The sequence below is a fragment of the Myxine glutinosa genome, chromosome 5 (genome assembly GCF_964187855.1).
Source record: "Myxine glutinosa chromosome 5, kmMyxGlut1.1, whole genome shotgun sequence".
Taxonomy (NCBI): domain Eukaryota; kingdom Metazoa; phylum Chordata; class Myxini; order Myxiniformes; family Myxinidae; genus Myxine; species Myxine glutinosa.
In genome coordinates, this window is record NC_136265.1 from 133,043,813 (window position 1) to 133,059,934 (window position 16,122).

General features: G+C 47.0%; 1 protein-coding gene across 3 annotated transcripts in view; it reads right to left on the reverse strand.

Moving 5' to 3' along the window:
- LOC137427050 (arf-GAP with Rho-GAP domain, ANK repeat and PH domain-containing protein 1-like) overlaps positions 1–14,111 on the reverse strand; it is a 69,803-nt gene extending 55,692 nt beyond the window's left edge. For all 3 annotated transcript variants that reach the window (XM_068116183.2, XM_068116181.2, XM_068116182.2), the window contains exon 1: positions 14,059–14,111. In XM_068116183.2, coding sequence (XP_067972284.1) covers positions 14,059–14,081 — 23 coding nt within the window. In that variant the 5' untranslated portion in view covers positions 14,082–14,111. The remainder of the gene's footprint in view (positions 1–14,058) is intronic.
- Positions 14,112–16,122: the final 2,011 nt, after the last annotated feature.

The following is a 16,122-nucleotide window of genomic DNA, read 5'->3' on the forward strand; positions in this document are numbered from 1 at the left end:
TCAACCAATCGGGTCCGTTTCTGAAAACGGACGTGATTGGCGACACCATGCAGGGTGCCATAAGAAACCTGATGTGGAATTTTAGTCAGAGTGGAGTCGATGTGCAGATATGGTGCAGTCTGAGACATCTGGTGTCTCGTGTCTGGATGAGTCTGGTGATCTGGACAGAGCGGGTCCGATCCTGAAAGAGTTTACGTGCAAAGAGTTTGTGTGTGGATTTGCTGCAGTCTAGTCTGGGGGAGGAGACTTGGCACTGGGGGAAGGGTGAACACTAGAGGCACTACTGACCAGAATGTGAGGGTGCTAGGCGAGGCGCCACCAAACGGCACACGAGGAAGCCGAGTAGGGTGCTTCCAAATGCTACCAAGTGGAAAGTGAGGGCACCAAGCAGGACTTCCAATTCGTCAAGTGGAATGGACGCTCCTCATGTCCTCGTCACGTAAAAGGCACCGTGTGCGGCATTCCCTAAACTGCCAAGGGAGACGGGTGCTGACCAAGTCCCGATAGAACTGACCTCTTTCACGTCCTTCACACATGCACCCGATCACCTTGCATCTTTCAGAACATACAACTCGGTGCTTACCTGTTGTGGAGCATCAATGAACAACACGAGCTCCCAACAGGTCTTTTCATAGCAAGCACCACACGATACCGCACGACAGAGTACGTCTCACCCAGACCGACACCTCGTTGGGACCAACGGGGGGCCAAGCCTGCTCATGCACAGGTGAAGAAGGGGTCGTGAACATGCCCCAACTTCTTTTTTCTTTCTGTCCCCTTTTCTATGTAATTTCCGCGGATAAATGTGGTGCCTGTCTGTATCTTATTCAAGGCCGGTGTTCTATATGGGTTTCTTTTGAGTGCTATATGAGGTAGGACTGTTCTTATGTGACACTGCAATCTTTTGTATGTATGTGCGTTCCTGTTCATACAAGGTTTGTTGTTGCCAAAGCTGCTCGATTGCCTCTTTCCGTCATTGGTTAGACATAGCATGTAACAATGTAACATATAGATGGGAGGTTGTACCCCACTAATTTGCAGCGCATCCCACCTACGGTTTCACTCGGCCATATTTAATAAATAGATAATGGTTGGAGCTGAGAGCATTGTCCCTATATGAGGTAACGAAGTTACTGGGAAGGTAACTTAAACATGAGAGTTTGGCATGGGGACCCTGCCAGATTTTAGTCACTTTAGTCGGTGTCTGTGGTTGCTTATCCCTCGGGTCGCGGAGTTATCTGTGGCTCGTCGGCTTCATGGTCAAAGGTTGGAAAGCGGTCGGAGTGAGGCTAATTTTCATCTAATTGAACTGAAATTTCAATCTACCATTTGAGTTTTGTTATCAAATTTTCAACAAAGCTTTATTACGATAATATGGAGAAGGAAAATTAATAATTTAGTCAAAAGGTCAAAGATCAGTGTCACCTAAAATCATCAATTTTCATCCAATTGACCCGAAATTTCAATTTACCATTTGAGTTTTGTCATCAAATTTTAACAAAGCTTTATTATTAGAATATGGAGAAGGCAAATTAATAATTTGGTCAAAAGGTCAAAGTTCAGCATCACATAAAATCGTCAATTTTCATCCGATGGACCTGAAATTATAAGATTTTGCCTATTGGGTCACCATTGAATTGGTTCACAAATCAAAAGGTAAGGGTCGATTGTGTTTTTTTTTAGATCAAAAGGTCAAAGGTCAAGTTGCATTAAATTGTCAATTTTCATCCAATTGACCTGAAATCTAAAGCATTTGCATATTGGGTCACAGAATTGATTCACCAATCAAAGCTAGAAGCTGATGATTTTTTTGATCGAAAGCTCAAAGGTCAAGGCTGCATAAAATAATGAATTTTCATTTTGTATTTTTTAAAAACTATTTCGTTATTTTGAGCATACATAAGAAGAAGAAGACATCTGAATACAAACGGATGCGGGCGGGCTTTGCATTTTCAGATGCTTTCTCGTTTTATTGTGATATGAAATATATCCACTGATCAATATTTGTCCTTGGCACACACACACACACACACACACACACACACACACACACACACACACACACACACACACACACACCCAACCTGTTTTGTCAGAATCTGTCCATAAGTTTTTGAGATATCCTGCTCACAGACAGACAGACAGACAGACAGGGGTGAAAGCACAATCTCCATCCACTTTTGGTGGTGGAGGTAATAATTGCAATCTGTTCTCTAAATTACAACAGCATGACATCACCATCACAATGTGCTATATTTCAACCCCGAGAGAGCATCTCAACTTTAAGGGTTTAATACAATACTGGTAGAGACAATGGCATAGCCGTAGACACGTTTCTCCCTCCATTGAGCTCTTCAGTAGAGCTTAAAATCGTCTACTGTGAGCAGAACATCCTTTCAAATTTATAGGTGGTATGACCCCTAGCTGTGTATTGCAAGAGCCATTGCTAAGCCTGGTGTTGGCATCACGGTTAAAATAGCTGGCTTAAGATCTTAGGGTCTTGAGTTTGAGCCTCTGTCCTGCCATTGAAATAACACCAGGTGGGGTTTATTCAGCCTGTCATCCTTCCGAGGTCGGCAAAATGAGTACCAGCTTATTCGGATGAACGAACCATTAATAATTTGGTCAAAAGGTCAAAGGTCAGCGTCAAGCGTCGGAGTGGCGACCCGTCCAGGATTGTGCCCAGTAGCCAAGAAACTGCTTCGGCAGCCCTATGCATCATCACGATGCAAGAAAAAGTGGTAATTGATCATTGTTGTAGTTGTCGGGTTTGTCTGGTTGCCCAGCTCGAATCCCAGTAAACCACGGCAAAGCGGACATGCTGGCCAACTGATTTGGTCATTCCGGGCTGGATTACGTGTCTGTCCACCACAATACCATGCCGAATGCAACCACTGGGCCAGGATGCGCCGCTGAAACCTGCAATATGCACCGCTTATCGGTGCCGTACACCCATTCTTGCTAACGACCGAGTGGACTCATTAGGCGTAGGCATGGCCTCGTAAAGGGCACTAAATGCCCCAATCCAATTGTCCTTTAACGGACATGCACAATTGCCGTCACAATCAGAATCACGCGAATTCTCTCTGAGAACAAGTGTTTTCAAAGTGCAATTGAAAGGACACAGGGCAGGAATACAAGAAGAAGCTATAAACAGTCATCAAATAAATACCCTTTAGCCCCTATAGATTTGCACCCATGGGTCAAAAAATGAACTGAAGCCTTAATTATCTATGTCTCTTTAGGCCCCTTTAATTCCACAGAAGATAGACATGATATAGTTAGACAGGACAGATACTGCAAGCCCCCACCCGCTTGATTGATGCACTTAGCCGCTCTAATTTGCGTGGATTTGGGGTGGGGGCACCACTGGGCACTCTTTCACTTACAGTTTGTTTCATTAAAATCGGTTCTTAAAGAAAACTTACATAACAATTTAAACAATTTAAAGTTGGGTATTTACTTATCATACTATATTGTTACGGATCGCGGATTAGATGTTATTTACCGAGCGGTGGTATTGCCGCGACCTAACAGTTCCCCCGATTCTTCCCCAACTCACCCGATTCCACCCGACGTTGACCAAATCGCGCTATGCTAAATCAATGATTGGAAAGGACACAACGACTGGGATAGATGAAACGACGCAAGGGGTACAGCTCTCAAGACCTCCGGAGGAGGATATAATTAGTGGTGGAGAGAAGGGGTAGATTACAAGGTAATGAGGTAAAGACACAGAAGAGATGGGCACTTAGTTACAGTCTTATCTATCCCAGACAGACCACAGACAAACGGAACAAGGCAGACTTACACAGGGATTGATGGCAGGAAGGGACAGGTAGGTCGATAGCACAAGGTGCACCTTGGCTCAGGGACAGGATAAAGCACGGTCCAGTCCAGAGATGCGGGGAGGTGTCACAGCGCTCGGAGGTGGCGTCCTTCTCTCTCCAAGCTCAGCGCGCATCTGACGTCACCTCCCTCTTCCTGCGCATGCTCAGCGGGGAGTCACACGCCCTCGGCTCGTTGGCTCCGCCCCAGATGGGATCGGTCCGCCGCTTCTATTGGGTGCGGGGGTTACCGGGCTCCGCCCTTGATGAGGAGCTGACAGCGAGCCCCTACTTGGTAACCCCGTCGAGCACATGCTCGATGGCGGCTCGTTGGAAAGGCATGGTGCCCTCCCAACACCCCCTACCAACCAAGCCGGAGTGAGGACGCGCACTCCCCGCGCCGCCGCCGTTGTTGTTGTTGTTGTTGTTGAACCGTGAGAAAGAGCTGCGGGGAGGTATTGGGAGGTCCTAAACTTCCTAACGGTGCCATACAATCACATTCTGGTGCAACGAAGAGTCAGAATTAATGGAAACGAGTCCTTAACTGACATAGACTAAGAATAACTAGCAAGATGTCCTATAGTTGTCTACGTGAGATGCGGTGGACCTGGATGCGACATTTAATGGGGGAAATAGGGGGAGGTCGGGTCTACAGAGTGTTGTTTACAGAAAATGGGACTAGGGAATGGGGGATTGGGGATAGTTGGGAAGTATGGAGGAAATAGGGGAATATTTACAAGCGGATATGGATGGATGTAAATCCCATATCCGCAACATTGCACCCTTCTCTACCTCGGGGCGTCCCGACCCGATAAATTTTTACCTACTTTAGTGTGGCACTCAGATGTAATTCCCTCAACTATTAACTCAACCGTGAGTGCGACAGTTTTACAGATGTTCACAAATGAGTAAATATGTCCCCCTGCGACGTTGCACCCTTCTCCTCACAGAAACACACCCACAGGATAACCGAATCGCGGAAAGCATTCTCAAACTAAACATACAGCCGGTAGGGAGCATTATTTACACAAGACTGATATTTACACTACGATCCAGGACCTGTTCTTTGAGGAACTCATGCAGATGTTATGCATAGAGAGAGCACGCATGCCAGCATCGATACACCAACCCACGAGTGCCCTGTGGCCCTACGGCCTTTAATAATGTGCAGAGCACCCCATCCAAGCACCAAAAGCACCACCCCATACACACAGTCAGCACCATCCAGTGCACCAATAAAGTGTTCATAATAAATGCACAATCAAGTGTCCATGGTCACCGGTGGTGTCGCAGCCGGCCGATGTTCTGCCGCTGGTCTTGCCTTCATGGAGTGCACTTGGCCTTCTGGCTTCTTTAGAAATAAAGAAAGGCGCCAACCGCGTCCATTTCTAAATTGTGGCCGTCAGGGGGGCCAACTAAAAGTGGTTCACCTGTATGGCATAGGTGCCACGTTGACCCAGCGGTCCATCAACGGGTGGTGCTTGCCCGCAAAAGAACTGCGGTCCATTGTGGGCGGCCACCAAAATTGCGGTCCATATGGTGTATCGATCCAGGCAGCAAGCAGCGGAAGTACAGGCCCACAACTGCAGAGCCAGCACCTCTCTCTCCTCTCTCTCTGCCCCAAAGCCAGATCCTCGGAGGTGGGAGACAAAATAAGACAAGTGAGCAAGGTGGTAAGGGCGCAAAAGTGCACGCAATACAAGGTAATGCACACTAGGGGCACATGGGAACCAGGTGAGACGGGTACGTTCCTACAGTACGCCCCCCCCCCCCACCAGGTAACCTACATTGCCCCTCCCTTACCCCTTACTGTATCCACAAAACACAACACTACCCATAAACATCTACTTTACACATCAACAAACGTCCCTACTGTCTTCCCCGTTCCTCCCATAAACCAAATTCGTCTTCTCTCCCTCCTAACCAATCAAATTTGCCATTTTCAACTCTCATCAAAATTTGCCATCTCCAACTGAACATCAAAATTTGCCATTACCAATTCATCATCAGTCCCTCCTAAGGAGGGAGAGATGGAATCACCCCAATGTCTCATCCACGTCGTGATGCGTCTCACAAATCCAAACAGCAATTCTCATTTCCTGCAACACAAAACAAAGAAACACAGGTGTGGAGTCATCATCATCACCTCAGGTAAGTGGCTGCGTATGGTGCGACAGGTTCATCAATCCTAACTATTTCCTAAATGACTATAACAACTTTACATTACCCGGGGTCTTTCCCTGCCAATCCATTGGCCAACTTACACTATGGGTTCTAAAAAACAATTCCCATTGCCCAAACTGTGGTGCTTCTCAATTTGGGGTCTCACTCCCCCGATTCATCTCCCGGTGCCCTTGCACAATTTCTGGGCTGTGACGTTTAGCTCTCCCAGCAGGTCTACCCACCTGCACACCTCCACCACTGTAGTTGCCACCCGAGCTTACCTGCTCCTTACCTAACCTATCTAATTTGGGAAGGCCCCTCCTGGCTCTGTCACCCCACTCGGTGCCCTCTGGCACTGGGCTACCCGGGTCCGTCCTCCGGATCCTCGGGCCCCATCCACAACTACCGGCTCCCAGAGCCCACCTGCGGCCTCACCTGGCCGACATCCTCACAGTGGTGGAGTGCCCAAACCAACCATACACACTAACAGGCTACACGCCCAGCCATTTCCACAACACTAATGCACCCATCCACAATACCATTCTGCAACCGCACCACAAATGCCAATATCCAACCACAATTTACCTATACCCTCTACCTAACACTTACACTACCCGCCCCAGGTACTCGTGAAAGGGGTCCACTCTTCCCCCATCCACACCTTCGCACCATGCACACCACTCCGTACCACTTACTCCAACTCTCTCCACACCGCTCATTCCAATACTCCATGTATTCCACACACCTGTACTTGCACACCTGTGCTCTCATACTTGGTGCCGCCTGCACCCTTCTCTCCCCCAAGCGCATTCGCACTGATCCACAACACTCACTACTCATACACTGCTCCACACACCTGTCCAGTTCTCACACAGCATCATCTCATCTAACTACTCCCCTCTGAAACTTGCGCTTCCCAGTCGTCCCTTTAAACTATTGCGCTCCCTCGTCATTATCATCCATACTAATCTACCTGCGTCCCCACTACAGGTATCAGTCACTAACTAATCTTAACGTTGCCTAATGTCATCTTCTAGGGCCCTACACACAATATCCTAACCCACCCGGGCTAGTTTTCACTGCCATGCACCCCATAATCTATAGCGCATTTGCCCCACAGTTTGTGAGGGATGACAGAGTTGCCATCCCACCACATCGGGCATCTCCCACTACCAATTTTGCACATCAAATTTCAAGAAATCAAAAATTTGCCAATCACTACCCATCATCTGCCAATCATTACTGCCAATCCTTTGCCAATCATCAAATTTTGTTTTTCTAATTTCGGGGCCAAAACACTATCCTCATCACTCGTCTACTTATTAGATCCTCTCGGTGCGCGAATTCCCTTCTAAAGCTCGGCTTCGTACAGCCGAGCAATGAATGCGGGTTGTTTTGTGCCAGCGACTGGATACGTCCCGCCTTCGGGGCAGGGACGGGGGCTTACCCAGGCCGAGATCCCACGCACCACCTCGGCGTGCAGCCATCCAATGTCCCGATCTCGACCTGCCGGCACGTCTCAACAAAAAGTGGTCGCCATGACGACCCTTCCTATCGAGCTGCCCGCTCCGCCTAGTTGAACACGGACGCGGCCGTTCCAAGCGAGGCCCAGCGTGGATCGCGTACGGCGGTCCTTTCGAACCCGCCGTGGCTCGGATCCCCGCTAGTTCTCGCGGCACGCGAAGCCCGGCACGCACCGAGGGCCCGATTCGGCTAAAAGTCGCTCTAACCGCTAACCCGGTTACCGTCGATGCCTCACCTGCATGCTTACACGCATACGCTACCCCTTTCTTGCCCATACATCCAGCTGTTCCCATGCTCCTCGTCGTACCTTCTCTAACACACCCAGGTACACTCATTCCACTCACAGACTTGGTCACACACCTGACCACCGAACACGTTGGCACACATTCGTTGTTCGCACACCTCACCAACACACCTCTTCGCGCCCCTTCCTCGGTCACCTCCTCTGTGACAATCACAGGTGTGCTTTCACTCGCACACCCAACCACGTGCCTCACGACCAATTCCAGCATGCATTCCCACACACGCTCTACCATTCCAGGTGTGCTTCCTTTCTCACCTGTCACAACCAACTCACGCTCCATGTCACTCTCACTACTTTCACCTCCACTCTTGACAGCGCACTCACCCTTACTCTCGACAGCGCACTCTTTCCTCATGCACCCGTCCGTTACACACCTTTCTCGCGCACACTCTCCCGTTACGCCCTTTGTAACACTCACCACAGGTGTACACTCTTCCTTACTTTTGACAGCGCACTCTTTCCCCATGCACCTGTCCGTCACACATCTTTCTCGCTCACCCTCTCCTGTTACATCCTCTGTAACACTCACCACAGGCGTGCATTCTCCCTTTACACCCTCCGTAACACTCCTCACTACGCGCTTCCATGTGCTGCCTCGCACACGCGCTACGACCGACTCACTCTCGACAGCACCCTCACTCCTTGGCACGCACTTTTTCCTCACACACCCCAGAGTCGGACTTTCTCGCACACCTCCTTTTTCGCACACCAGACCTGTCGCACAGTTCACCAACGGCCTCTCACGAACACCCGGGTCCATCTCGACCCCCAAGCTTATTAAATCACCTGGCGCATCATACGCACGACCATAGTGGTCACCACTTACACCGGGTCCTCTTTCTCTTCGCTTCTCCTCCATCACCTGCGAATCCCTCATCCGGTTAATGAGCACATCATCACGATCCGAACACAGACTTTGGACCAATTCTTTTACTTCCTCCTTTATCTCTTTCTTATCCTCTCTCCGTCGCTTCTTAATTTCGCTTACCCCTTCTTCCACTTCTTCTAATTTCTGCTTCACCTCTTTTATTTCCCGGTGCGTCTCCTCAAGCTCGTCCTCTAAGGCCACCTTGACCGTTTCTATGTGCGTCCTCACCTGCCGGTCCTTCGTCTCCATTACCTCTACCACCTTGTCCATTTTCCTCGTCAGGTCCTCATGTACCGTCTGACACTCTTTTTTAATTACCCCTACGTCCTTTTTCATCTCCTTCTGTGTCGATTTTAAACCCTCTATTACCGCTGTGTTCTTCTTTACCTGGTCCCCCAACTCCTTTTGTCCCACTGTCAGTTGTTCTACTCCCAGCGTCAACTCCTCTATACCACCTTGCAATTTTACAGTCCCCTTTCTCACCTCCTTCTCCATGCGCTCCTTACAGTGCCTCACCTCCTCGCGCACTCCTCCGACCTCCTCACTCACACCTCTTCTGATCTCTTCTCCCATCACCTGCATCTCCTGCCCAGATGCCACCCTCATCTGCTCCATTTCCTCCCTGTGAGCATCCAATTTAGTTTCTACCCCCATTCTGACCCCCTCTATCTGCTGCCCCATTTTTTAAACTTCCCTTTCCGCTTGGTCCCTCATGTCCCTCAATTTGCCTTCCATACTGTTTTCTAACCCCTCTAACCCATTTTTTACCCCCTCTAACTGATTCTCCTGGGCTGCCATTCTATTTTCCACCCCCGTTAACCCATTCTTTACCTCTTTTATCCCGTTGTCTAACCCCTCAAAATTATTGTCTAACTTCTCACCGGTACCCCTCGCTTCGTCCCTCATTACCCCCATTTGGCCCTCTAATCGCTCACTATCAGCCCTCAATTCGTCCCTCATTCGCTCACTATCAGCCCTCAATTCGTCCCTCATTCGCTCACTATCAGCCCTCGATTCGTCCCTCATTACCCCCAATTGCTCACTCTGAGCATCCATCCGGTTCCCCATTCCTAAAATTTGGTTTCTCATCCCCCTGTTCTCTTCCCTCTCCTCATCCGCCTTGACCATGAAGGCCTGCATCTGCTGCATGAATAGGCCCCAGTTCATTGGTGCTGCGGCCGCTGCTACGGTCACGGGCGCGGCAAAATTTGGTGCCGCTACACCCACGTGCGCGAGGACGCCACTTTGTGCGCCTGAAGCCTCGTGCGCGAGGACGCCATTTTGCGAACCTGCCGCCCTCACTGCTTCGCTCTCCTCTTGTCCCTCAATTTGGTCCTGGATCGACCCTGCCTCACTCTCCTCTACCGGAACCCAGCCATCTTGATCTGCCATAGCGCGACCTTCAAAATTCGGGGTTTTTTTGTAAAACAAAACAATTTCCAACTGCTTGTAATTTTGAGCGCGTTAAGCGCGCTTCGGGCCTCGTATCTCACTCCTCGACACCAATTGTTACGGATCGCGGATTAGATGTTATTTACCGAGTGGTGGTATTGCCGCGACCTAACAGTTCCCCCGATTCTTCCCCAACTCACCCGATTCCACCCGACGTTGACCAAATCGCGCTATGCTAAATCAATGATTGGAAAGGACACAACGACTGGGATAGATGAAACGACGCAAGGGGTACAGCTCTCAAGACCTCCGGAGGAGGATATAATTAGTGGTGGAGAGAAGGGGTAGATTACAAGGTAATGAGGTAAAGACACAGAAGAGATGGGCACTTAGTTACAGTCTTATCTATCCCAGACAGACCACAGACAAACGGAACAAGACTGACTTACACAGGGATTGATGGCAGGGAAGGACAGGCAGTCGATAGCACAAGGTGCACCTTGGCTCAGGGACAGGATAAAGCACGGTCCAGTCCAGAGATGCGGGGAGGTGTCACAGCGCTCGGAGGTGGCGTCCTTCTCTCTCCAAGCTCAGCGTGCATCTGACGTCACCTCCCTCTTCCTGCGCATGCTCAGCGGGGAGTCACACGCCCTCGGCTCGTTGGCTCCGCCCCAGATGGGATCGGTCCACCGCTTCTATTGGGTGCGGGGGTTACCGGGCTCCGCCCTTGACGAGGAGCTGACAGCGAGCCCCTACTTGGTAACCCCGTCGAGCACATGCTCGATGGCGGCTCGTTGGAAAGGCATGGTGCCCTCCCAACACCCCCTACCAACCAAGCCGGAGTGAGGACGCGCACTCCCCGCGCCGCCGCCGCCGTTGTTGTTGTTGTTGTTGTTGAACCATGAGGAAGAGCTGCGGGGAGGTATTGGGAGGTCCTAAACTTCCTAACGGTGCCATACAATCACATTCTGGTGCAACGAAGAGTCAGAATTAATGGAAACGAGTCCTTAACTGACATAGACTAAGAATAACTAGCAAGATGTCCTATAGTTGTCTACGTGAGATGCGGTGGACCTGGATGCGACATTTAATGGGGGAAATAGGGGGAGGTCGGGTCTACAGAGTGTTGTTTACAGAAAATGGGACTAGGGAATGGGGGATTGGGGATAGTTGGGAAGTATGGAGGAAATAGGGGAATATTTACAAGCGGATATGGATGGATGTAAATCCCATATCCGCAACAATATATATATTATATATATATATATATACAGGGTGATTGAAAAGTAACTCCCTATTTTAAAATACTTATAATTTATTTCTTAACTATAATTTTTACAAGAAATGCATATAAGAAGAAAGCGTATAGCATGACGTTTTATTTAAAATTCGATATGAGCACCAGAATTCGCCACCAGCTTCTCAAGCCGCCCGGGAACCGTGTCAACTGATTTCACCAGGAACTCTTGTGGGATGGAAGACATAACTTCTCGTATTCGCCCTTCAAGTTCTTCCAAAGTCGTTGGTTTGGTACAGTAGACTTGCTCTTTTACGCAACCCCAAAGAAAAAAGTCACATGGTGTTAAGTCAGGGCTCCTGGCTGGCCACTCATACGGACCACGACGACCCATCCATCTCCCAGGGAAGTGGGCATTCAGCCATTCACGAACAACAATAGCAAAATGTGGAGGAGTGCCATCTTGCATGAAATCAAATCTTCAACATTCTCCGAAGCACTGACAATTGGCCAGATTTCGTCTTGCAGCATGGTGAGGTACCTTTTGGTATTCATGGTATCGCGAAGAATGAAGGGACCTACAATCCTTTCCGAAGTCATTCCACACCACACCGTTACCTTGGGCCGATATTGCGTTTTTTCAGAAATAACACGAGGATCTTCTCCTGCCCAGTAATAGCAGTTGTGACGGTTCACAAACCCACCGATGTGAAATACCGCTTCATCAGACCAGAGGATATTTTCAAAGAGATCAGACCAATCTTCATACCAAGCCAGCATCCAAACTTCGTAACGTGCCGCTAGCTGGGCACGCTCCTGCAGGGTAAGACGTCCAGCCATGTTTGTAGGGCTTCCGAATTTCAAACAAAAAATAATCTGAAAAAAAACCAACACATTAAATTCTCATACATTAAGGAACAAACACTAAAAATGTGAGAAAAATATTACAATAAATAAATAATTTCTAAATATTTTAAAATAGGGAGTTACTTTTCAATCACCCTGTATATATATATATATATATATATATATATATATATATATATTGTTGCGGATATGGCATTTGGCCTCCATATCCGCTTGTAAATATTCCCCTATTTCCCCAATACTCCCCAACTATCCCCAATCCCCCATTCCCTAGTCCCATTGTCTGTAAACAACACTCTGTAGAACCGACCTTCCCCTTTTTCCCCCATTAAATGTCGTGCCCAGGTCCACCGCATCTCACGTAGACAACTTTCGGACATCTTGCTAGTTATTCTTAGTCTATGTCAGTTAAGGACTCGTTTCCATTAATTCTGACTCTTCGTTGCACCAGAATGTGATTGTATGGCACCAGTAGTGAGTTTAGGACCTCCCCATACCTCCTCCCATCTTCCCCATGAAACAACAACCACAACAACTACAACAACAACTACAACAACAACTACAACAACAGAGGGGCGCGGCGCGGCGCGGGGAGGGTGCGTCCTCACTCCGGCTCGGTTAGCCGCTATTGCCCATGCGCTCCACGGGGTTACCACGAAGGGGCTGGCTGTCAGCTCCTCGTCAGGGGCGGAGCCCGGTAACCCCCCGCAGCCAGTGAGAAGCGGCGGGCCGATTCCATCTGGGGCGGAGCTAACGAGCCGAGGGCGTGTCACTCCCCGCCGGATATGCGCAGCCACTTACCGGACGTGAGGTGAGATGCGCCCCCAGCTTGAGAAGACAAGTCGCGACCTCCGAGCGCTGAGCGACCTCCCCGCATCTACTGGACCGGACCGGGTCGATTCTGTCCCTGAGCCAAGGTGCACCTTGAGCCATCGACTACCCGCTTTCCTTGCCATCAATCCCCGTGTGAGTCAGTTTTGTCCTGTTTATCTGTCGTCTGTCGGGGCTACTATAAGACCGTAATTAAGTGCCTATCTTACTATGCTGTACCTCTCATCCCTGTAATCTAAACGTTCCGAACTAATATAACCTCCTCCGGAGGTCTTGAGAACTGAACCCTTGGTGTCGTGTCATTTTAACCCAGCCGTTGTGTCCTTTCCTCAATTGATTTAGCGTAGCGCGACTCGGCCAACGTTCGAGTAGAATCGGGTAAACGTGCAGACGCGGTCATACCAAACCGCTCGGTAAACCAACATCCACAACCGCGTCTGTAACAATTTATATATATATATATATATATATATATATATATATATATATATGTACATTTTGTGATATAACACCCATTATAGAGTGTTGGCGCTGCCGAAATAGTTGAATTGAAAGTAAGGGTTATACTGGGTGGTTTGCTATTGCCATCCCAGCGTTGTTTGTCTGTCCTCAAGCAAGGGAGCAGCAGGTACCATTTTGAAAGTACTTAGTATGACTTGGCCACGGTTTGAATTACTAACCCCCCAGACTCAGAGCTAATGCTCTAACCATTCTGCCATTAACACACACAAACACAAACATATATATTATATATATATATATATAATATATATATATATATATATATATATATATATATATATATATATATATATATATATATATGTATGTATGTATATATATATATATATATATATATATATATATATATATATATATAATTTATATATATATATATATACATATATATATATATATATAATTATATATATATATATATACATATATATATATACATACATATATATATATATATATATATATATATATATATAGATATACATATATATGTATATATCATTTACTCTATCAGTACGAAACTTACTTCGCGAGAGTAACTTTGTCCATTTGTGTCTCTTCAAATCCGGAACCATACAAGAAGCAATGTCAGGAATTTAACAAATACGCAAATAGCAAGGAGGTGTACCAATGATGGTAAATCCGGTCAAACAGGTTGAGTTACTCAAAAGAAAGCTTAAGAGCATAGTCAACCTTCAAAAAAGGATTATTATTGCCTTTTAATAATAAAACAAGTACAAAAAGTTTTAATTAAAACAAAAGCCGCGTCGATGTTACACAATGCCTAGATGCAGCTGTGCCTATAACGTCGATGTTATAGGCACAGGACATTCCTATTGATTCGATTACTTGATGTTATTTTTGTGCAAAGTGAAAATATATCTCGGCAATTTCCCGTGTGTGGCGACGAATTTTTAATATATCTCGGCATTTTCCCGTCTGTTATTTCAGGCGGTGTATGACTGACCATGCCGCGATTTTAAAAATATATATCTAGGCAATTTCCCGTGTGTAGCGACATGTGAACGAAGCTATGCTCCTCTCTCCACATTATTGTGACGACGTATAAATTAAATATTTCATCGTGACGATTGTCATCAAATGGACGAATTTTTAATATATCTCGGCATTTTCCCGTCTGTTATTTCGGGCGGTGTATGACTGACCATGCCGCGATTTAAACAAAATATATATATCTCGGCATTTTCCCGTCTCTTATTTCGGGCGGTGTATAACTGACCATGCCACGATTTAAAAAAAATATATCTCAATGGACTTGAAGTTACAGGCCTTTGAGAATTCATTTCGTTCTATAAAGGGCAACTTTCATCGGATTTTCTTCCCGTTTTTTTTCAACCGAGTCTAAAACTATGTTAGCGACTGTGAAAAATGAAATGATATATCGAATTTGATTTGAAATAAAACTGTGTGAGAGAGGAAGACACCACGGGCCTACAAAACAGGCCTCAAAGCTATGCGAGTTAATAAAATGGTGGATATTTGTTTATATGAAGGCTCTCCCAGAATGGGTGGAGCTTTGAGGTTTTGTCTTCTCTGCAAGAACAAGAAGAAGAACAAGAAGAACAACAACAACAGCAGAGGGCACTCTATGAGCAGCGTCTGCGACGCGGCTAAAAACAAGACCGAAAGTCTAACAGCGGCGTAGCCGGGTTTGTTTGATACTTTAGTTGAAGAGGATAGTATGACCTGGGTGGGGACACCAGCTAGCAACCTGTCTGTCATCATGGAAGTGAAGAGATTGTATTGAGACATTCGTTTATTACCCGATGCTCGCGAAGCGAAAAGCAGGGTTAGGCATTCGTTTGCATCCGTACTTGTGGCGTACGTGCTTATCTGCATTTTGAAAATCATTTTCTCAGCAACCGTTGGTACGATTGACACGAAGTTTTAACAATAGGAACGCCTTCTTCTGTAGAATATTGAGTGATAATTATGACATCATATGTCTTGTGGTACAGGCGCCATCTTGGAAAAACGTTGCAGCTCCATAAATTTTTTGAAATGTGGCTCATTGTGAAGAACTCCGCATGGGGAATAAGTGCTGTTAATGATGACATCGTTGGTGACTTAATTATGATGTCATAATTCGACAGGGACAACACTTGATCAGTTTGAAATTTATTGAGTGTGATCTACACAGCAATTATATTAGAGAATATAAATTTATGGTGTCATCGCTCACGTGGTCTGGCAGCCATATTGGATCAGAGAAAATAAAAACCCTTCAAAAACCAGAAGAGTTGGATCGCACCAACATGACTGCTCAGGGTATGTATTCTATGAATACCAACTAGTTCTATATGTTTCGAGTAAACAATGAACCACACACCGTTTCAATCCAGCAACTTTGCAGTCGCGACAAAGTGACATGTTGTACAATTGAATGTTGTGTAAACACGTCTTGTGCATGAAATCTGCACATATTTTGCACGCACACACACACACACACACACACACACACACACACACACACACACACACACACACACACACTTACTCTGTAACACACACACACTCGCACACACACTCTCACACACGTACACACACACACACACACTCACACACACAC